The following is a 22,483-nucleotide window of genomic DNA, read 5'->3' as shown; positions in this document are numbered from 1 at the left end:
GTCTTTCTAAAAAAATGTCTATATTGTATATTCCAATAAATTGTAGTTTAAGCATAAAATCTGCGGAGGGCAATTACGATTACACTACTGGAATGAAGAAGAAGAAGAAAAAGGAGAAGAAGAAGAAGATGATGACGATGATGATGATGATGATGATGAAGAAGAAGAAGAAGAAGAAGAAAAAACGAAGAAGAGAAAAAACAAAAGAACCAGAAGGATTTCTCAAAATTTTTATTTCTGAACTAAAGCCGAATGCACTGAAGCATCTGTTCTATATGTCTCATCACTTCTTTACTGGAGGAAAACGCCATAAGTTAAATCGGCTAGTTCGAATAAACTCAATCTTGGTTAGCTTCGTTTATCTTAGTTGAGCTAGTTTGGTATAGCCTGGTAGCCGCTAACCAAGAGTCGCGTTAGTGATCAACATATCGTGAAGCAGAGAGCAAGGGTGAGTGTAAAGTCTTGTGATTATCACGTGGAAATGTGCGCACGACGTGTTAAAGAAGAAGAGTGCGAGGAGGAACTTTCTGCAAGAAAAGTGGACGAGCAACAACGTCTACCACTGGACGCTGTTTTCAAGAGGCCCCCAAATGGGTTACATAGAATAGGTTTGTTCTGTTCTATCACTCATTTGTTTCTCAATTACGTTATATTTAAGACTATCCTCATCTCACTTTTATTTTGAATGGAATCTTCATTTGTGAAGTCGAACTTCCCGGCACTTTTTGGGTGCATCGATTTTCAAACTGCACTGCCGCTCTTTTTTTCTTCTTTGAGAGTGTACTTTTTATGATTAATATATTTGTTGAGATTTTAAAATTACACTTTACAAACTTACATGTAAGTGTTGGCCATGCCACAATGTTAATATTTGTATGCCGAATATATTCTGTACAGTGCTTAAACTTCAACAACAACCAGATAGCAACAACAACAAAAATCGAACAGGAGACTTTCTGGCGGGTTTACTGAAAACGTGATCAGCTTTGTCATAACCAGCAGAAAATATTTCTCGACTGTTGTGTGAGTGTGTTCGCACACCTACTGTTCTTAGTGTCTTAGAGCAGTGTCTTACGACTTGTTAAAATTTTACATCAGACAATGTCTGTTTGTCTTGTGTCCTACAGATGTCAGTGAAAAATATCTTCGTCCTGAGCATCACAAGCCAGATATCGCTAATGTTCAAGAGGACGAGGAGCAGTCTGAGCAACCTCACATTAAAGAGGAGGAGCAGGAGGCTGATATCACCCAGTTTCCATTAGCCTCTGTCACTTTCAAGAGAGAAGATGATGAAGACAACGTTCAACATGAGGAGAACAGAGGGGTACAGTCTGAAAGCAGCAGGACAAGTCAACACATGACAGCCGAAGGTGATGGAGACCTCTGTGGAGGATCGCAAGCGGATAGCCTCTTTGCGCCACTATCAGATAGTGATGACATAACATCACACTCCTCTGACGATGATGATGATGATGAAAACACTAAAGTTGAAAGGATGTGTCACAATAAGAACAAACGCTGGAAATGTTCTCAATGTGACAAAACATTTGTTTTCAAGTCAGTTTTAAAGATTCATATGATGAGCCACACTGGAGAGAAACCTTTTGTCTGCTCCGTTTGTGGTAAAATATTCTCTCGGAAAGAAAATATGACAACACACTCAAGAATTCATACTGGAGAGAAACCGTTTGTCTGTTCAGTTTGTGGTAAAAGGTTCTCTCGTAAACAATCTTTGACAACACACACAAGAATACATAGTGGAGAGAAACCCTTTTCCTGTTCAGTTTGTGGAAAAGCATTCACTGAAAAGAGACATTTGAAAACACACACAAAAATGCACACTGGAGAGAAACCTTTTGAATGCACAATTTGTGGTAAAAGCTATTTTGTAAAGAAAAGTCTAATTAACCACACAATAACACACACTGGAGAGAAACCTTTTGAATGTCCAGTATGCAGTAAAAGATTCACACAGAAGGGATATTTAACGTTACACATAAGAACACACAGTGGAGAAAAACCTTTTGCCTGCTCAGTTTGCGGCAAAAGATTCTATCTCGGGAGGGATTTAAGAAAACACACAAGAACCCACACTAGAGAAAAACCCTTTGACTGCTCTTTTTGTGGAAAAAGCTTCTCTGAAAAGGGAAACTTAATGTTACACACAAGAACGCACACCGGAGAAAAACCTTTTGACTGTTCAGTGTGCGGTAAAGGATTCTCTGAAAGGGGAAATTTAATATTACACGAAAGAACTCATACTGGAGAGAAGCCTATTGCCTGCTCGGTTTGTGGTAAAAGATTTTCTCACAAGGGACATTTAAGAAGACACACAAGCATCCACACTGGAGATAAACCTTTTGACTGCTCAGTTTGCGGAAAGAGATTTTCTGATAAAGGAAATTTAAGGAGACACACAAGAACCCATGCTGGAGACAAACCTTTTGCCTGATCATTTTGCTGTGAAAGATTCACAGACATTTTGGAACATACGCTGCAAATATTTTTTTTAAATTTACAACATGTTGTAAAACATTCTCTCAGACACATTTTGACAGAATCCATAAGAATACACAAAAAAATATTCTCTGCTGAGGATCACATTAAGAGTGGAGCTTTTAATACATTTTGAAGAAACTGATTTTTTTTGTTATGACAGCAAAGTTTACTTGTGACTGTGAATGAAGTACAAGGCATCGAAGAGTTATGGTCAGTATTTTCTTTTTTCCTTTTATTCAAGTGTGGCTTCAGGACAACACTGAACGCCCTTTCAGTCCCAGGCAGAGCCCAAGGTCAAGTGCAAATTAACATTTACGGAGAGACTTGAAAATGGCTGCACACCAACTAATGGAGTTCATGAGGTTATGCAATTAGGAACGGGAAGAACTGGTCAGATGTAGGTATGGAAAAATTGTAGCATCATATTTGAAAAAAAAACAACAACTTGAGACTGTCATTGCTTGAGGGACATCAATAATAACCGTAATCATTTATTTGTGTTCATTTATTGTAATAATTTTAATCTTTATGCTGTATACATCCACCCTTTTTTCTTAAGGTCCTTGCTCATAAGAGATGAATCTAAGTGCTTATTGAGAAATTTTCCAAAGGTTTTCCTCACAAGTTCTTATATCTATAGCTATGGCATTGTTTTGCCCAAAATTGTTTTGTGTTTTTCCCCTTTGTGTCAGTTAGACACCTGCTACTCTTGTAGTGGCACCAGACATGAAAATGGTCTATTAATTTTTAACATGGCTGTATATACTTGTATATAGCATATGTAAGGTCCTCACACCTCTGAAAAGGACGCAAATGAGAAGGTTGGTTGGTTCATGATCCCCCCAGTTTCCTCCCACATTCCAAAAATGTACATGGTAGGTGATTGAACCCTTTAAATTGTCCTTCGATATGATTGTCAGTGTAAATGGTTGTTCGTCCATGTGTGCCCTGCAATTGACTGCATGGCAACCAGTTCAGAGTGTACTCCGCCTACTACCCGAAGACAGCTGGAATAGGCTCCAGCACGCCCGCGGGCTTCGTGAGAATAAGCGGCTTGAATAATGGATTGAGGGATATAAATAATAAAAATGGTGTAAAGTAAGGATATGGCCAATCCCTAGTCAGATCTTGTATCACTCTGACAATGTAATGTGTTTTAATGTAGTTTGTATTTTTTTTTTTTTAATTGTGGTATTTCTTGGGTGCAAGATTAAAAAGGGTCACAATAAGTATTGTGCAATAAAAAACTCCAAAATGAATATTATTTCAAAATAATAATTTACTAACAACCAAACATCAGTCAACAAATGATATGCATAACAATACAACAAAAAACAAAATAGAATAATATAACAGTTCACCAAACATGAGTGCAAAAGGTGCAGTGAATCGTGCATGATGTTAAGGTCAAATATGAATTGTGTGCAGGGGCCCAAACACACATGAGCACGAAAAAAATAAACTAAAGCCACTACTTAAACACATGTAATATAGTTACATATTTAAAAAATGCTCTGTAGTTATATATTTACATAATACATTACATTACATGCATATAGAACATGATGGATAAGAGGTTCATAAAAGACCATAAACAGGTGCAGAGATCATATATAGTTTCCATCACTAATTTTTCAACTAGAATATTAGAATGAATGAGATGAGGCAGTACAAGTAGTGTGGACTTTGGGAACAAACATTTTTAATAAAACAGGCGTCACAGAGAATACGGATGGTTGTATGCATGTTGAGCAGAGAGCGAAAATGGAGTGACGTGTTTTCGAGATAAAGACCAGTAAATGTGTCTGCTTCAGCGACCACAAAGCAAATTTCTTCAGCAGAGAAATTAAAGTCTTCATTTACTGCTGGTCGCCTCACCATCACATTTATGTTTCTTCACATTATCTTTGCGAGAGAATCTTTTATCACACACGCGACAACTGAATGGTTTTTCACCAGTGTGTGTTCTAGCGTGTCTTGCTAAATGTCCCTTCTGAGCAAATCTTTTACCACAAACGGAGCATGAAAACTGCCTCTCCCCAGTGTGTACTCGTGTATGCCTTACGGAATCTGCCTTCAGAGTGAATCTTTGACCACAAACTGTGCAGGCAAAAGGTTTATCTACCATGTGTGTTTCTGTATGTAGAATTAAATGTTCCTTTATGGAGAATTTTTTACCACAAACAGAGCAGACAAAAGATTTCTCACCAGTGTGTATTTTATTATGGTTAATTAAACTTGCCTTTACAGAGAATCTTTGACCACACACTGGGCAGGCAAAAGGTTTCTCTCCAGTGTGAGTTCTCGTGTGTGTTCTTAAATGTCCCTTTTCAGAGAATTTCTTACCACAAACAGAGCAAGAAAATGGTTTTTCCCCAGTGTGTGTTCTTTTGTGTCTTATTAAACTTATGCTGAAAGAGAATCTTTGACCACAAACTAAGCAGACAAACGGTTTCTCTCCAGTATGTGTTCTTGTGTGCCTTATTAGATCTGTCTTCATATGAAATCTTCTCCCACAAAATGAGCAGGCAAAATGTTTCTCCCCACTGTGTATCCTCATGTGTACTTTCAAAGTATACTTTGAAATATAGTTTTTTCCACACTCCGAGCATTTCCAACACTTACTGTCAGTTTTAGAATGTTCATTTTCATCATCATCAGTCTTAGGATTGTGTGACGTAATGTCATCACTATTTAATGGTAGAGCAGAGAGTTTGTCTGATTGTGATCCTCCACAGTGGTCTCTATCCCATTCTTCATCATCTTCATCTTCACTCTTGACAATGACAGTCAATGGAAAGTTGGTGATATCAGTCTCTTGCTCTTCCTCTTTAATTAAGGAGGGCCCTGGCACCTCTTCCCATTTAATTTGAGTAGCCCAAGGCTCATCTCCATCTTTAATGTCAGGTGTCTTGGGATCCGCTTCCTCATTGAGGTAGATAGGATCGTTTGCCTCATTTTCCTCTTTAATGTGGGGGTGCTCTGGCTCCTGCTGCTCAGCACAAAGATATTCTTCACTGATGTCTGCGGGACACATGTAGACACACATGGTTTGCTAAAGTATAGTCATGTATTCTTTATGTTCATATATGTTTATAAAAAAAGTTTATCACGCGAGCCAGGTGAATATAAGAATTAATAAGAGTTAATATTCATTGAATTTATTGGGCAAAACTATAAAGTGCATAAAAACACAAGTATTAAGTATAAATGGTTGAAAAGCATGTGAAGGTTTATAGGAGGGACAATTTTTTTTTTAATTGCGCATCCAAGGGACATGAGACGCAGCAAATGGTTACTGTTATAACCTTGAATGGGGCACAAGTCAACAGTGGGACAGTCCACTCCCAAACTCAGATAAAGGGTTACGCCATGAAGGTCATCCGACATAAGTAAATTTTGCAAAAGGAAAGGAAGAATATGTTAAAATCACAGGTCCTCGAGGTAAATTGTGTTAAGTGAGTTAAGTTGAGTTAAAGAGAGCTTGAAATTTCTGCTCAACCACTTGCACAGTTGAGTAACTTCACATTTCCTTAACAATTCCCAGATAAAACTGTATAACAGCAAAACGGGTATAATAAAACAGAATCAACACCACTTCACAAAATGTATACAGTGTCAGATTTTGCTATTTTTAAGACAAATCTAATCTCTTTATTCACAGCCACTATATCATTATTATTAGAGGCTAGGGTTTAGTGAGTTTGAGATCACACAAAATATGTATTTTTACAGTTCACAACCCCAAAATTTGATGATTTGGTTGACTCGCACTACTGATGTACAGATCAATGACAAATTTTGCCACCTGATCACATACATAAAATCGTTTTTGTTTTTAAATAAATGGGGCTGAAATAAAATTAAAAAGTGAACAAACCTGTATGTAACGTAATTGGAGTCATCTTCAAAACAGTGTCAAGGCGTTGGAGCTCGTCGTCCTCTTTTGCTCCAGAAAGTTCCCCCACGGACTCTGCTGTCATTCTTGCCCACATTTCCACACAACAATGTACCCTCACAGTTGATCTTAAGCGATAAACTCAAACGCGTCTCTTTGTTAGCGGCTAGCAAGCTAACTAAGCTAGACCGAAAAGCTCAATCGTACACCGAGACGAGTAATTCCGGACACAGTGAATTGTATAGTATTGTTTTGTTTCATTAACATACTGCATCGAAGCTTCAGTATGTTTACCACTAATCTAGACAGAGTTATTTTATGAAGTGCCCGTAATCACCACGTATGCGGATCTGCAGCAGAACTTGTACGGTACCTCCACTTGGACAATCTGTGACCGCACAGTAAGAAACACGATGGGGCGCTGAAGCCTAAATGATGAGTTGAGTGTAAATTCAGGCGCCGAAGGGCCACATTTAAATTTTAAAACGTCCCCTAGAATGTTATATCCACGAGCGGCTAGTCTCCAAGGAGATGCAATACAATTCAATACCTCCCTCCAATATTTGCATGTATTTATTTGCGGAATTAGCTATAATGATCCTTTACTCCCGTTTGTTTATAACAGCAAACAAATACACACCACCTGTTCATTGTGATCAATTATTTTCTAAAATTGGACAAGTTCTGAGCAAAAGCAAAACAATAAATAGTATTGAGGGGCAAAATTGCATTCTAATGAAAAGAACCCGTTTCCAGACACTCTGCAATTGTTTTCAATTAATTAGGAATGATGTGATCTTTATGTGAGTAAAAAAATAAAATAAAATCGAGCACGACTTTTGGCAAATAAGCTCGCGCTAGCTGGAAATGTAGTTTGTCTAAGTGGCGTTGCCGTACATTCTCCAAAATGGGTTTATTTCCGTGTACGGTTTACATGGCCATACGAGCCTTATTAAATATTCCATCCAGAATTGGGACTGAACAAATTGAAGCGTCGACACAGTACGTTCACCACTGCTGAACTGGTTATCTACGTGTCTGGATAAACTCGTCCCGTTGGATTATGTTGAAGGTTCTCGAGCTATCTTAATTTATCTCACCTTGCTAGCCGCTAACAATAAGCCCTTGTTAACGCCACATGCCAAGCAACTATCAGTTTTTGTGATCATCGTGTGAAAATGTTTGTAAAAGGTGCTACAGAAGAAAAGTACAAGAAGGAATTCAGTGGAGCAAAAGAGGAGAACGAGCAAGAACATGAACGACTGGACGCTGTTTTCAAGCAAGTTCAAAATCTGTCAAACAGAGCAGGTTTGTATACGACCCATGCAGTACTTCTCAGACTTGTACAACTAATCTCCAGATATAGTATGTGTGCAAAACACAAGCGAGTCTCAAGTTTTTACCTTGAAATTTCAAGTTTCCGTGGCAAAAATATATCAATCAAGTCATTATCATCACGCACTAGATACGCTTGCGGTCGAGATGCTGGAGGTCGACGCTGTTCAGTGCGTTATGTGTGACTCGTGTAAAGTAATTTAATAGCGAACATAATAAATGGTGAATTGCTGTGTGGCGTTTGGCTGCAACCAAACAATTAGTCATCAATAGAAAAATAAAAGTACCCAAAAGTTGATTTTTTTTTTGGTATCCGGAAAAGATTATTTGCATATCAAATTTATTTCAATTGGGAAAACTAATTTGTTAGTGATTTGTAGTACAAGCTTTGTCACAGAACATTTTTTAGTCAAGATGCCACTTGTCAACAATAATACACAATAGTCACAGCATGAAAAATGATGTCACCTAACCTGAGTGTTTGTATTCTTGTGTCCTGCAGACGTAAGTGTAAAATGTCATTGTCCTGAGCAACGAAGGCAAGAGTCGCCTTATGATATAGAGAAAGAAGACAAAAAAGGTCCGCACATTAAAGAGGAAGAGGAGGAGCCAGTGCCACCTCACAATGAAGAGGATGTGGCGCTGGATCCCTCCAACATAAAAGAGGAGGCAAAGCTGTCTCAAGTTAAGGAGGAAGAGCACGAGGCTGATATTACTACGTTTCATTTGACTGTTGTCAATTTGAAGAATGATGGTGATGACGAAGGTCAGAGTCAGGAGAAGGGAGAGGCGGAGCTTCCAAGTAGTGGCTCATGTCAACACGTAACAGAGGATGATGGAGACCACTGTGGAGGATCACAAGTTGACAGCCTCCTTGCTCCACTTTCAGACAGCGACGAAATAACGTCACAGTCTCCTGACACTGATGATGACCCGTCTAAAAGTAATATGAAATGTCACACTGATAAGGGACACTGGAAATGCTTGCAGTGTGAGAAGACATTTTGTTCAAAATGGGGTTTGAAAATACACACAAGAACACACACTGGAGTGAAACTTTTTGCCTGCTTAGTTTGTGGTAAACAGTTTACCCTGAAGACTGATTTAATAAGGCATACAAGAACACACACGGGGGAAAAACCTTTTGCTTGCTCAGTTTGCAGTAAAAGATTCTCTGTAAAGAAAAGTTTGATAAGTCACACAAGAACGCACACTGGGGAAAAGCCTTTTGCTTGCTCAGTTTGTGGTCAGAGATTCTCAGAGAAAGGAAATTTAACCAAACACATCCTTACTCACACTGGAGATAAACCTTTTGCTTGCTCAGTTTGTGGTCAAAGATTCACTGAAAAGAGAAATTTAAGAAGACACACAACAGCTCATACTGGAGACAAACTTTTTGCATGTACTTTTTGTGGTCAAAGGTTCTCTGGAAAGAGCAGTTTAAGAGCACACAAAAAAACTCACACTGGTGACAAACCCTTTGTCTGCTCAGTTTGTTGTAAAAGATTCACTCGGCAGACAGATTTGATAAGGCACACAAGAACGCACACTGGGGAGAAACCGTTTTTCTGCTCAGATTGTGGTAAAAGCTTCTCTCTTAAGGGACATTTGAGAACACACACAAAAACGCACACTGGAGAGAAACATTTTGCCTGCTCAGTTTGTAGTAAAAGATTCACTCTGAAGACAGATTTACTGAGGCACACAAGAACACACACTGGCGAGAAACCGTTTTTATGCACTGTTTGCGGTAAAAAATTCACTCAGAGATGCAGTTTGACAACACATACAAGAACACATACTGGGGAGAAACCCTTTTTGTGCTCAACTTGTGGTCAGCGATACACTATGAAGACAGATTTAATAAGGCACACAAGAATGCACACTGGAGACAAACCTTTTACCTGCTCAGTTTGTAGTTCAAGATTCACTATGAAGACAGATTTAACAAGGCACACAAGAACACACACTGGAGAGAAACCTTTTACATGTTTGGTTTGTGCAAAAGGATTCACTTTCAGAACTGACTTATTACGGCACACAAGAACACATTCTGGAGATAAACCTTTTGTATGCTCAGTTTGTAGTAAAACATTCACTCTGAAAAGGTATTTAACAAGGCATGCAAGAACACACACCAGGGAGTAACGTTTCGCGTGTTCTGATTCTGGTGAAAGATTTTAGGATCTTGTCAAGAGATACAAGTGTGCTGAGAAGACCAGCCATCAGGGAAGCGTTAAGTATTCTGAAGAAACTGTCTGTGATAAGTTCGAAAAGTGATTGTCATAATGATGTAAAGATGGCGCACTTCCGAACCAGATGTATAACAAAATGCTATTTTGATTCAGGAAAATGTGCATTTCTATTTATTTTATTTTATTGAGTCAATGTACAGAAAACTATCTTACTGTATCTTAATGCTCAAAAGCATATAAATAAAATATCCACTCTTCAACAACAAAGGGTTTGAAGAAAGTAAAAAATATCCAAACTGATTTTTCTTTCCCTGTGCATCTCGTGCAAAAAAAAAGTCCCATTCAAAGATGGCACAAAACTGCTGAATAAGTGACAGAACTCATTTTGTGATTTATTTATTTTTTTACAAATATTAACTCATAGATTTAATAATACTCGTATGATTCTGCAATCCCCAAATGAATCGGCTGGCTCACTCACCTGTTTGAACACGTAGTGCATTATAGGGCAGTAGAGTTTGTCCCCGATGGATCCCTTATGTATGGTGAGTCCGTCACCCGTCACAACAGACGCCATACAAGCCATCAAACGTGTTTTTAAAGACTATTAAGTGCTGTATATGGTATATCCATGTTTTGGGAGGACATACACGAGCGACATTGTTGATTTTTGTTCGTCAAACTTGGTGCATTAGTGTCACCACACAGTAATTACGCAATCCTTACATCCGACCGACGTCAATACATAGGTTTGTTTTGTTTTTATTTCATTACCAATCAACATTTTTTGGGCGCTTTTAGAGCGTTTGTCCAAGTGCAGTTGCCGTACAACTTTTTCCGTAGCTCTACTTCCGTATACGTCTTGGTTAACCAAACGTATTGCTCTTAATAACTCAACTGAATTAGCACCGAATTTACCGAGGCCTCGATAGAGTACTCCAATGACGACTTACACGGAGTAAAACATCAACTAATTTTTCCTTTTTGAAAAACGTTTGTCGTTGCGCTTTAACGCATCTCTAGCTAGCTTAGCTATGCTTGCTAGCCGTTAACAAAGAGTCGCGCATGTCGTCTGCTCCAGCTAAGCAGAGATCAAGTGTGACTGTAAAGTGTTGTGATTGTCGTTGAAAAATGTGTGCAAAATTTTTGAAAGAAGAGTGCGAGGAGGATCCTTGTGTAACAATAGAGGATAACGAGCGTCCACGACTGGACGCTGTTTTCAAGAAGCTTAACGATGTGTTACACGGAGCAGGTTTGTTCACTAACTTGTTTACTAAAATGTCTCATTTTTTAATAACATAGCTGTGTTCATCGCGTAAATTTCTAAAATCCAGATTGTGTTGGAGACAGACATTCATGTCAGCCGTGGGATTTCTCTTTTTGAAAATAATAAATAGAGGTGGATGTGCTAGATGTACAGGTTTATTTAAATGTTATATATGATGGTGTCCCCAGGTTCAGATATGATATTTTATTTCATTTCTTTTTATTTTACCTTTATTCCGAGTAATTCGATCTACAACAAATTCTTATTTGCAATTGCAACCTGGCTTTAAACAGCAGAGTGAGCAAAGCAAAATAAAGGCATACACAAACAAAATATTGTACACTTAAAACAAACAAGGCTAAATGTACTTACTAGACCAAGCGTGCCCAAGTCCAGTTCTTGAGATCCCCTATACAGCCTGTTTTAGATGCATCTCGACTGTAACACACCTGAGTGAATTCATCAGTATCGTTATCAGGCTTTTGCGAACCTTGCTAATGATCTGATTATTTGAATTGTGTGTGTGGAATAGGGATACACCTGAAACAGGCCGGATAGGGGCTCTCGAGGAACAGACTTGGGCGCCCCTGCAGGAGACGATACGCTTATGACTGTCCATGCAAAAAATTCCATTATAAAGTTTATGGACTACACTAAATTATTGTGGCAGCCTTGTGTTGGTGCCACCAAGATCTGGCATCTACACTCATCCTGTCCCCAGTTTGCAATTGGCAACCTTCAAACACCTCCTGGTGCATTGTATGACCATGTGTTTGGCTTCTTGTGTTTTGCAGATACCAGTGAATATGTTCATCCAGAGCTGAAGGAGCCAGATTTTTCTTCCATTAAAGATGAGGAGGAGGAGCAGGAGGAGGAAGGTCCCTGCTACCTCAAAAAGGAAAAGGTGCCAGAGCCACGCCACTTTAAAGAGGAGGAGCCCAGAGAGGTGACCGAACACGTTAAAGAAGAAAAGGATCTGGTGACGCGCCATACAAAAGGGGAAGAGGAGCCAGAGCCCCCTCTTATTAAAGAGGAAGAGCTGGAATTAGATATTACAGAGTTTCCATTGACAGTCATTGTGAAGTGTGAAGAAGAAGATGATGATGATTATAATGAAAAAGCTGTTAAAGACGACTGTGGAGAATCCCAAGATGATGGCCTTGTGGCTCCGCTGTCAGAAAGTGATGTGTCACATTCTCCTGCCACTGATGATGATGATGGTAATGATGAACACAGTAAAGGTCATGTGACATGTCAGGCTGATGACAAACACGTGAAATGCTCTCATTGTGACAAAACTTTTTTCAACAAGTCAGCATTGAAACGACACTCAAGAACACATAATCGGGAGAAGACTTTTGCCTGCTCAGTTTGTGGTAAAAGATTTGCTCATAAGGGACATTTGAACATACACATGCGGATGCACACTAAAGAAAAACCTTTTTCTTGCTCACTTTGTGGTCTGAAAGTAACCCATAAGAGTACCTTAACAAATCACATGAGAATTCATACTGGAGAGAAACCCTTTGTCTGCTCCGTCTGCAACCTAAGTTTTGGAAGACGCTCATATTTGATAAAACACACTCGAATCCATACTGGGGAGAAACGCTTTTCCTGTTCAGTTTGTGATAAAAGATTCTGTATAAAGGCAGATTTAAAAACACACACAAGAACACACACCGGTGAAAAACCTTTTACCTGTACAGTTTGTGGTAAAAGTTTCTCTTTGAAGGGAAGTTTAAGAATACACACAAGAACGCACACTGGGGAGAAGCCATTTGTCTGCTCAGTTTGTGGTAAAAGTTTCACTGTGAAAACATGTTTAATAAGGCACACAAGAACACACGATGGGGAGAAACCTTTTGCCTGTTCAGTTTGTGGTAAGAGATTCCACGTGAAGACATGTTTGATAAGACACACAAGAACACACACGGGCGAGAAACCTTTTGCCTGCACAGTCTGCGACTTAACGTTCATTGATCGTACAGGATTGGTCCGACACACAAGAACGCACACTGGGGAGAAACTGTTTTCATGCTCAGTTTGTAGTAAAAGTTTCACGCAAAGATGCATATTGGAAAAACATACAAGAATACACACTGGTGAAAAACCATTCAGTTGCAGTCAGTGTGATAAAAGGTTCTCTCGTAAGGATCGGGTTAAAAGACACAAATGTGTCAAATCAGTGGTAAATGAAGCTTTCAAAAATATATAAAGAAACTTTGACCCAGAGGCAAGATGGAAAAGTTTATATGTGATCCAAAATAAATTACAAATATTTAAACAGCTGATGTTTCGTATATATAGCTCTTCTCGCCATGAGTGCTACCGGGCCTGAGAGAAAGAGTATGGGAGGAGTTGAAAGAGTCTTTATCAGCATTGGGGTGGTCACATGACGTATTGGCCATGTCATTGGCAAGCTCCGCAGTAGAAAAAGTTTACTCACAATGACTACTTCAGAATAGTTTGATAGTCTCAATGTTTTTTTTTTTAATTTTATTTTATTTTTTTTAAGATTTTCACCCAGCACAGTTTCAAGACACCATCTTTCTGTTTTAGCAAAGCAGCCCCAGAACATAACTGAGCATTCTGTATGTTTCACAATAGGTGCAGCGTTATCTTTATACATTGCATAAGCAAATTTGCTAGAGCCCTTTTCCTCAACTAATAATTAAAAACAAATGGACACTGAAATAGGTGAATTTGTAGGAAGGCGTTTAACATGCCACAATGCTTCTGGGACAATGATTTATGTCGATTGTAGGCAGCACTGAGTTCTACAGGATGTAGCTTTAGTCTAAGGCAAGACAATAAGGCCAAGAATGTCCCTAACTACAATAAGAGCAGAGAGAATACATGAATGCGTTTTTTGGTGGTGTACTGTTGATTCCTGTAATATCTATGCTAACTTCTGTGGTGTCTTAGTTTTACAAAATAACTGGATTAGTGAAACATTTCTGTGTTTACTTATCCATTTAATTCTGTTCTGCTTCTTATGTCGGTCTTGCTGTAAATGTTGAATGGGAGTGACACTTAAACAGCTTGAAACAAACACGACTTGAATCATTTTTGGGGAACTCTGATATGTGCGCTTTGTTGGTGACATCCATCGTCTCATCTACTTCTACAGCAACAAATGGCACTGCATTCATCTCCTTCTTGATATCATTAAGGATAACATCAGTGATTGCATTAATTAAATCCTTCTCTATTCTGTTTGAAAAGCATAAAAATGCAGATCCCTTCAACAGTCTTGCTAATTTGGCATCTTTCTCAGCAAAAGCATATACAAGTTGCACATATTTGCCACCATTAGAACAGCTTGCATTTTCATCATGACCACGTAACGTCAGCTCCCGTTTAGCAAAGAAGCAGATTATATTGATGAGATATTTTAAAAGCTCACGATTTTCTTTTACCTTTGCATTGTGAATGCTAACTTAAGTCTTTGTTGCTCATCCAAAGCTAAATCGATCCTCGATGTCCCGAAGGTTTTCCAAGCAATTTGGCTATGGATGTGAGAAGTAGATCTTTCATGTTTATTCAGGCTTCTTGGTAAATTTTTTATGTCCCAGTATCCAGTTTTTGTCCACATATTTTCACAAGTGGAGAACAGCAAGCAGGGGAAACAGAACAGGCGGTTTCGCCGAGGGCAGCCGCACAGCCAGTCCTTACGTATGTACCACTCGCATTTAAAATAGCGGGTTACTTTTGAACCGCATGTTTGGAACAGATCTTTAAACTCAGGCGTTGGTCGACCCCTCTTAATTAGATCCTGTTTCGTTTGGTAATCCATTTTCGAGAAATTGGACAAGTTGATGCCAGTCAGATGAGATGTGGTGCTTTCAGCCTCTTGCGCCTCTTTCGGATGGGGTTCCTCCTCTTCCTTTTGCTCCTCCTCCTGCTCCTCATCCTCTTCTTCTTCTACTTTAATGTGGGGTATCTGTGGCATTTGTTCTTTTTTAACATTGGGCAGCTCTGGGTCTTCTTCACCTTTGATGTGGGAGGGCTCTGGCTCTTGCTGTTCCACCTCGGGGCTCCACTCCTGCTGCTCAGGATGACGAGGATCACTGACATCTGCAGGACACATGAAGACAAACAATCTGGCAATCTGATCCTGATTTAAAGTAATTCTTAATGAAATTCCTAATTATACATGTAGACCTACATGTGGATTAAATAATGGAAGTATGTAGTCTCAGGCTCAGCAGCCAAAATTCAAGAAAGTACGGGCAACCGAGACAGCCGCTTAAAATATGATCCACTTTCCATACCAGTGTAGAGATAATGGGACCTAAAATACTACTTAACAAAATTTATGATAATACATATAGGCCTGTCTATGGATGAAAATAGTGAAGCATGTAGTCTCTAGCTGCAAAGATTAGTCAACTAATGACAACTACGTTAGATTTAATTTAATGGTTGACTACGACGTTATGTTAGTTTATAAAAGCAAACAAAAAAAATTAAACAATACGCTCCAGGAAACGAAAACCTTAAAAAATGGCTCTGGTTCAGAAATGTAATCAAAATAAAGGCAAATGTGACATTTTTCCCACTGAGGCGATTATGACGTGTACAAACAAATCAAAGGGAAAACAATGTGTGAATATTGTGTGCATTTTGTAACAAAAATCTTTCTTCTGTGAAGTTTTTTTAAAAGAAGTCTTTAAATGTCTGCAGCTGTGAGAATGATTTTATTAGTTTAAAAATGATTGTGTCTTAATTCTATTTGAAATGGAGCGTGTACATAATAAATAAAAACCCATTTACATGATTAAATAATGAGTCTGTGAGGCAACAACTCTTACTGATATTTAAATTTTTTTAGTATTGGTATCGTGACATTTGTAGGGGATTAATATCGAAGTCTTGGAAAAAACGTACGCAGTGTGGAGTAGAAATTAGTTACTAAACCAGTAAAAGTAAAGGCGAACAAACCTGCTCTCTGCGACACAACGCGATTCTTCTTGAAAACCTCCTCCCGTAGTTGTCGCTTGTTTTCCTCGTTCGTCCGACAGATTTTCTCCTCGTACTCTTCTTTCACAATTTCTTCGCACATTTCCACGCAATAATCTCAACACGTTACTTGGTCTTTGCATAACGTTGCGTAATGCTGGCAAACGCCTCTCTTTGTTGGCAGCTAATTAAGAGAGTTTATCTCGATACAAAGATTAAATAACTGGTGTTTTACTGCAGGAATTTGAAGATCGGCGTACCGTGTACAAGCTCCAGTACCGTCTATTTTAATTTGGGACGAAATATTAAGTGCGGGTTGTAAAGTAAACATTTCGATTAGTTCAGCAGAGGAAGTTGTAAGGCGAGTCCACTAGAACAAAATAGTGAAACGCCAAAGACGCAAAAATAATAATAATAAAAAATAATTAAATAAAAATAACGCATTTTTTCAATCACAAAAACAAAACACAAGTAACACGTAAATATGTCATTTAACTATTTAAACCGCTGCACATATATAAACATATTTCCCTCGTGACAATAAACGGATCAGATTATTGCGTGATTGGTATACTTACCCATACTTATACTCATGCAAACAGTCTAATGAGTTTAAAAAAAAAGACAAAGCACGCGGTTTAACATTTTACATTCAGTTCGTGAAAACACAAATCAAAATGATAAAAAAAAAAATCTATTCTTTCTTCATAACAGAAAGTAGAAGGAGGGCGCAAGAGACCCTTGCAGCAGCAACAAGAGAGGAACGTCTTCCTGGTCAAGACAAAAGGCAAACATTTTATGGATTTCCCTAACTTTGTGTTGTAGAATAAAATAACTGTCTGTCGTTTTGCTTCACAGGACAAAAATCTGACATTTTTTTTCACTGCAACAATGTAACGTTTGTTTCCTTCTGCGAAATATATTATGAAGGCTGCATTATATTGTTTTATTTTATAACTAGTGTAGAAACTATATTATATCAAAAGTCCAGAGATACAGGTAAAGATAATATAACATTACGGGGCACTACAGATTGGTATTTAAATATGGCATTATGAACATTCCTAAAAAGTATTTGGGTCATTTTTCAAAGATTCCAATGTTTGAGTTGTTTAAATCTGAAACAGTTGAATGTCTTTGCAGGGCTTCAACGCATTTACTCACCATTTGTTTGGTCAGGCAAGGAGGTCAGAAACCGGGTTGTAAATGGTGGTTGGCTTGATGAGTTGATAATATACAAACTATAATTTCCATCTTTAAAAAAAAAGCACAATGTCAAAAACAAGGATTTAATGTCAAAATAAAGCTTTGAAGAAGCAGACGCCTATTTATAAAGATTGCAGAAAAAACATAATTAAAATGACAGTCAAGGCCATGTTGGGAGAATGGACATTTTTCTTATGACTAAAGTAACACTCCCTAAAATACAGTAACAATACAGTACACCACAGCATTCTTTTTTAAATAATGGATTTATTGATCTGCCATCTTCACATCAAATATATGGTATTTTATCCAAGATCACAAATCACCTTTGCAGCTCACCACAGACTAATTATAGGTTCATTGATCACTGCTGTTTTCACCAGTACACTTGTGTCTCGTAACATAAGCCTTACTTAAGAATCTTTTATCACAAACACTGCAACTGAATGGTTTCTCCCCAGTATGTTTTCTTGTGTGCGTTATTAAATTTGCCTTAGTAGACATTCTTTGACCACAAACTGAGCAGGTAAAGGGTTTTTCGCCAGTATGCGTTCTTACGTGTCTCGTTAAGTTTCCCCTGACAGAGAATCTTTTATCACAAACTAAGCAAGCAAATGTTTTTTGGCCCATGTGCATTCTTGTGTGTGTAATTAAACTGGTCTGTAAAGTGAATCTTTCATCACAAAATGAACAGGCAAAAGGTTTCTCTTCTGTGTGTTTTCTTGTGTGTCTGGTTAAATTTGGCTTTGTCGAGAAACTTTGATCACAAACTGAGCAGATAAAAGGTTTCTCCCCAGTGTGCGTTCTTGTATGTCTTCGCAAGTTTCCTCTCACAGAAAATCTTTGACCACAAAGCAAACAGGCAAAAGGTTTTTCTCCAGTGTGTGTTCTTGTGTGGGTTGTTAAATTAGACTTCTGAGTAAACTGTTTACCACAAACTGAACAGACAAAGGGTTTCTCCTCTGTGTGGGTTCTTGTGTGTTTTTTTAAATTTGTCTTTTGAGAAAATCTTTTACCACAAAAAGAACACTCAAAAGGTTTCTCCGCAGTGTGTGTCCTTGTGTGTATTTTTAAGTTTTCCCGAAAGGAGAATCGTTGCGCACAAACTGAGCAAGCAAAAGGTTTCTCTCCAGTGTGTATTCTCATGTGTTCTTTCAAAACCTGCTTGGTGCTTAATGTTTTCCCACACTCTGAACATTTCCAGTGTTTTTTGTCAGTCTGACATGACATTTCGTCTTTTAAGTATTCATCATCCTCATCGTCATCATCATCATTATCTTCCTCATCTTCATAGTCATCATCATTGTAATCGTCTTCATCGTCTTCATCATCATCATCATCATCATCATCATCAGATTGTGACACCATGTCGTCACTATCTGATAGTGGAGCAAAGAGGCTGTCAGCTTGTGACCCTCTACAGTGGTCTCCATTACCTTCTGTTGTCAGCCTTTGGCAGCTGCTTCGAAGCTCCACCCCTCTGTTCTTCTCATTTTGACCTTCGACATCATTGTCACTCTCCAAATAAACAACAGTCAATGGCAAATTGGTGATGTCTTCCTCCTCCTCTTTGATGTGGGGGCTCTCTGGCTTCTCTTCCTCCTCTTCTATATTGTAGTGGGGCTCGTATTCTTGTTCCTTTTTAACATAGAGGGGTTCTTCCTCCTCTTCCTCTTTAATGTGGAGGTACTCTGGTTCCTGTCGATCAGGGGGAAAATCTTCAATGACATCTACAGGACGCAAGACAAAACACGAATGGGTTAATATGTGGATGGATGGTTGTTTTTAAAATGTTTAATAAAAACATTTCTGTTGGATTTTGTATTACACAGTACTTACTATGGTGTTTTTTTTTAAACTTGCAGGCAAGTAATACAAAAAAACAAGTTAATAAACCCAAACTAAATCTAAAACCAACAAATTATACAACAAATTATAATATATCTTTATTTCTATAGCACTTTCATAAAAGCTGTAGCAGTAACAAAGAGCTCTACAGAAATTTTAACATAAAATCATTTATATATAAATATAACAAATACAACAGAAAATTAGAGTTGCAACCCTGGCCACATTGGAGTACTTAGATGTTAGGGAACTGGCATGTAGGACAAGGGTTAGGGTATAACTGTTAAAATACTTTTATTGCAGGTCTTGGGCATTAGATATGCCTCCCAGTCCAACCAGGGGTTGTTAAAAATTTAAACACGGCATTATGAACAAATTTTAAAGAAACCTATAAAATGTGAGTGTTTTGGGCAGGCCAAACGGGTGAGAAAAGTTTGAGTTTTCATCCCAATTTAGACCCTCAAAAACAGCATCATTTTTTGTTGGAAAACTGGGTGACAAAATAAAAAGTTTTTCAATAACTTTTAATCTTAAACATCTTTATATGAGACATGCAGTTTGAAGACGATCAAATAATTTCTCTAAGAGTTTGTTAAAAAAAAGACCACAATTCCAAAGCAAATCAAAATGGCGTACTTCTTGTTAGGTTTAGCCAATGACTCCAAAAGACTTTCGTGTCGGACGTCTACACCGCCCAGTGCCTCAGAAGGGCTCTCAACATCGTCAAAGACAATACCCACCCGAACTCACACCTGTTCGACCTGATGCCCTCTGGCAGGCGCTACAGGTGCATCAAATCAAGGACTAATAGACTGAGAAACAGTTTCTTTCCAAGAGCCATCTCCTTTCTAAACTCTCACACACACACACGACCACCCTTACCTTGCAGAACAGCAACGTGATGTGTTTTTATATATCCTATCCAGTATTATTTTCCATTGCACTAACTATTTTCTTATTTATCTAATTTATATATATATCTGAATTATTGTTGTATTGCACTGGAGAGGGGAGCTCTCTAATCTCGTTGCACACTTGAGTACAATAACAATAAAGGGATTTCTGATTTCTGATATTTGCAGATGACACAAACATAAATCACGCTTGCGCTCCACTAATTATGAGGCGCCAGTCTAGGGCTATTTTATTTTATGTTTTACCCTACTTCAGTCCTGCTGTAAACTCTGTTTGACTTGCTTTATTTTTGCAATAGTAACTGAGACTCAACTTTATGTATGACTTGCACATACGTGACTAGCCCCGCCTCTGCAAAGACCCAAAATTTTATATGCTTTGACCATCGTTCTAATATATTGCACAAATATGACATTTTTATTAATGCATCGACATTTGTGAAGATGCAATTTAGCCGTTTAAAATCATTAAATGAACTAACCTGCTCTGTGGAACTCATCTCGAGGCTGCTGGCAAACAGAATGTAGTTGTAGACGTCGTGGCTCGTTTTCCTCTGTCGTTATAGAAAGTTCCTCCTTATAGTCCCCCGTCTTTTGTGTACACATTTTCCCAGGATAACAACAACACTTTACACTCACACTTGAGCTCTGATTAGCTATGTGATGCTAACAAACGCGTCTCTTTGTTAGCGGTTAGCAAGCTAAACTAGCTCGAAAGGATTCGAGAGGCGAGTTTATCCGGGCACGAAGATTGAACAATTTCAATCTAGTAGTGTCGTCCTGTGTTGGGGCTTCTGTGCATTCAGTAATAATTCAGTGGGTGTTGGTAAATTAGGATCGTGCTGTGTTAGATTGAAAAAAAAAAACGTTCATAGTTCAGCAGCAGTAGTCGTACAGCAACTCCACTTGGACAAATATCCCAGAATTCTTTGCGCGTCTCTATGACGTGACGCCGGGTAGAACGCAATTTACTATAATAATCACGTAATTTTTAATTGCGTATTTGAACACCCAACGCGATCACATGCCGAACCTCTTGGACATTAAAGCCTTTGAAGTTAGTAGTCTTAATACTGAAAGTGGATGTCATCGCACTCCCGCAGGGGTCATGAATTCCGCTTCCTCGAGAGCAGCATCGTGCCAGTTTTAGATGTTTCCCTCCTCCAACACACCTGATTCAAATAAGATCCCCACAAACCTCTCTTTAGGAGCCTGATAAGGATCTGTTTATTCGAATCAGGTGAGTTGGAGGAAGGAGACGTACGATACGGCTCTCGCGGAACCGGAGCCTCCTCAACTATAAACACGTAAAAAAGTTTTTTTAGAGCGAACGCCAGTACGCTTAACGAGGCCATTCAACGAGTCAAGTGACTTCTCCTTGAAAGTGTTTATAATAGAGCTAGAAGCCTACTGTAGCGTCTTCGAAAGTGTGATATATTTTGTTCTTGATGCGTGGGTCTGGCTCACCTTCCCTCCGGACGGGTCGCCGCGCATGGCAGAATTGTTGATGGAAAAAAACTTCTCTGACACAGCCATTTTGGTTAGAAAGAGATTTTATTCTCGTCACATGCTGACGTCCAAAGAAGTTGTAGTGTATTTTCACAAGGTCTTACATATTTTTATGGCCATGACGAGATTGTTGCTTTTAGGAATGCAGTCTTGTGTTGGACCTCCCTAGTACATAAGTTACTGTCCTGAGAGGCATCGGGCCTCAACATTGTTTACGACGGGTCAAGAATTCAGACACAGCGCAGAGGAGTTGCATATGGGAGGGGGTCCGTACCTGGTATCCTTAGGAGGCTGTTGAAAAGGCCAGTTTAAGGGCAAGCGGGATAAGAATGCAGTTGCAATAAGGGAGAATTGGATATTTGTTTTGGCCGTTATTATCTTTTCAATTGTTTATAGTTAAGAGACTGTTGCATGCCATTCCCCTTTAAGTCCCAGTTTGGTGGTGCACTGTCCCTTTAAGAGAGTGTCAAAAGTCAGCGCGAGAACAAGCGCTTCCTGCTCACACAAAGTCTGTTATACACGAAGCCAAGTAGCAGTTAGGTTGTGTCTGATGCTTAAGTCCATAAAACGGCATTCCCTGTAAGTGTTTTCCAAATATTTAACCATTGATTGATGCTAATTAGTAGAGTTTGTAAATCGCAAATTAGGATGTGAACTATTTCCATTGCCGACTGTGCCGCCATTTTATTTATTGTTGTGATGTATTTGTTACAGTTTCACACCTGCCATATAAAGAGAAGGTCTAAACCCATCCTGGCGTCAGTGACTGATTGTGTGGAGGTGTTTAACTAACTGGTTAGCAGAAAGGTTCTGTGAGGCCAGTACAATATTCATTTATTTTGTTTGCCTT

At 38.7% G+C, this 22,483-nt stretch overlaps 2 protein-coding genes and 2 pseudogenes across 8 annotated transcripts; 3 read left to right on the top strand and 1 right to left on the bottom strand.

The window, feature by feature from the left end:
* The first annotated feature begins 201 nt into the window (after nucleotides 1-201).
* On the top strand, nucleotides 202-2,841 carry LOC148337238 (uncharacterized). The gene is made up of 2 exons (XM_088295481.1): nucleotides 202-608; nucleotides 1,128-2,841. The coding sequence occupies exons 1-2, from the start codon at nucleotides 482-484 to the stop codon at nucleotides 2,450-2,452; spliced, it is 1,452 nt and encodes a 483-aa protein (XP_088151607.1). The 5' UTR covers nucleotides 202-481; the 3' UTR covers nucleotides 2,453-2,841.
* Nucleotides 2,842-3,330: 489 nt separating this feature from the next.
* Nucleotides 3,331-21,054, bottom strand: LOC148337235 (uncharacterized). 5 transcript variants are annotated; one of them, XM_088295479.1, is made up of 4 exons: nucleotides 20,607-21,054; nucleotides 18,799-19,092; nucleotides 17,321-17,410; nucleotides 13,134-15,271 (listed from the first exon to the last, which is right to left on the bottom strand). In XM_088295479.1, exons 1-4 carry the CDS (start codon nucleotides 20,728-20,730, stop codon nucleotides 14,610-14,612), a joined length of 1,170 nt encoding a protein of 389 aa, XP_088151605.1. In that variant the 5' UTR covers nucleotides 20,731-21,054; the 3' UTR covers nucleotides 13,134-14,609. The 5 variants fall into 5 exon arrangements, with proteins under 5 accessions (XP_088151604.1, XP_088151603.1, XP_088151606.1 ...); XM_088295478.1 differs by lacking the exons at nucleotides 13,134-15,271; nucleotides 17,321-17,410; nucleotides 18,799-19,092; nucleotides 20,607-21,054 and adding exons at nucleotides 3,331-5,523; nucleotides 6,380-6,483; nucleotides 6,735-6,979; XM_088295480.1 differs by lacking the exons at nucleotides 13,134-15,271; nucleotides 17,321-17,410 and adding an exon at nucleotides 3,830-5,077 and having other exon boundaries at nucleotides 17,771-19,092.
* On the top strand, nucleotides 7,153-10,166 carry LOC148337237 (uncharacterized; annotated as a pseudogene). The gene is made up of 2 exons (XR_015843123.1): nucleotides 7,153-7,705; nucleotides 8,235-10,166. The product of XR_015843123.1 is annotated as an uncharacterized LOC148337237 (transcript).
* On the top strand, nucleotides 10,769-13,220 carry LOC148337236 (uncharacterized; annotated as a pseudogene). Its single transcript, XR_015843127.1, has 2 exons — nucleotides 10,769-11,179; nucleotides 11,989-13,220. The product of XR_015843127.1 is annotated as an uncharacterized LOC148337236 (transcript).
* Nucleotides 21,055-22,483: the final 1,429 nt, after the last annotated feature.

The sequence above is a fragment of the Idiotropiscis lumnitzeri genome, chromosome 5 (genome assembly GCF_059441095.1).
Source record: "Idiotropiscis lumnitzeri isolate Australia: NSW breed Sydney's pygmy pipehorse chromosome 5, RoL_Ilum_1.0, whole genome shotgun sequence".
Lineage (NCBI taxonomy): Eukaryota > Metazoa > Chordata > Actinopteri > Syngnathiformes > Syngnathidae > Idiotropiscis > Idiotropiscis lumnitzeri.
Note: the sequence above shows the minus strand (reverse complement) of the source record. Positions and strands in the feature narration are given on the sequence as shown.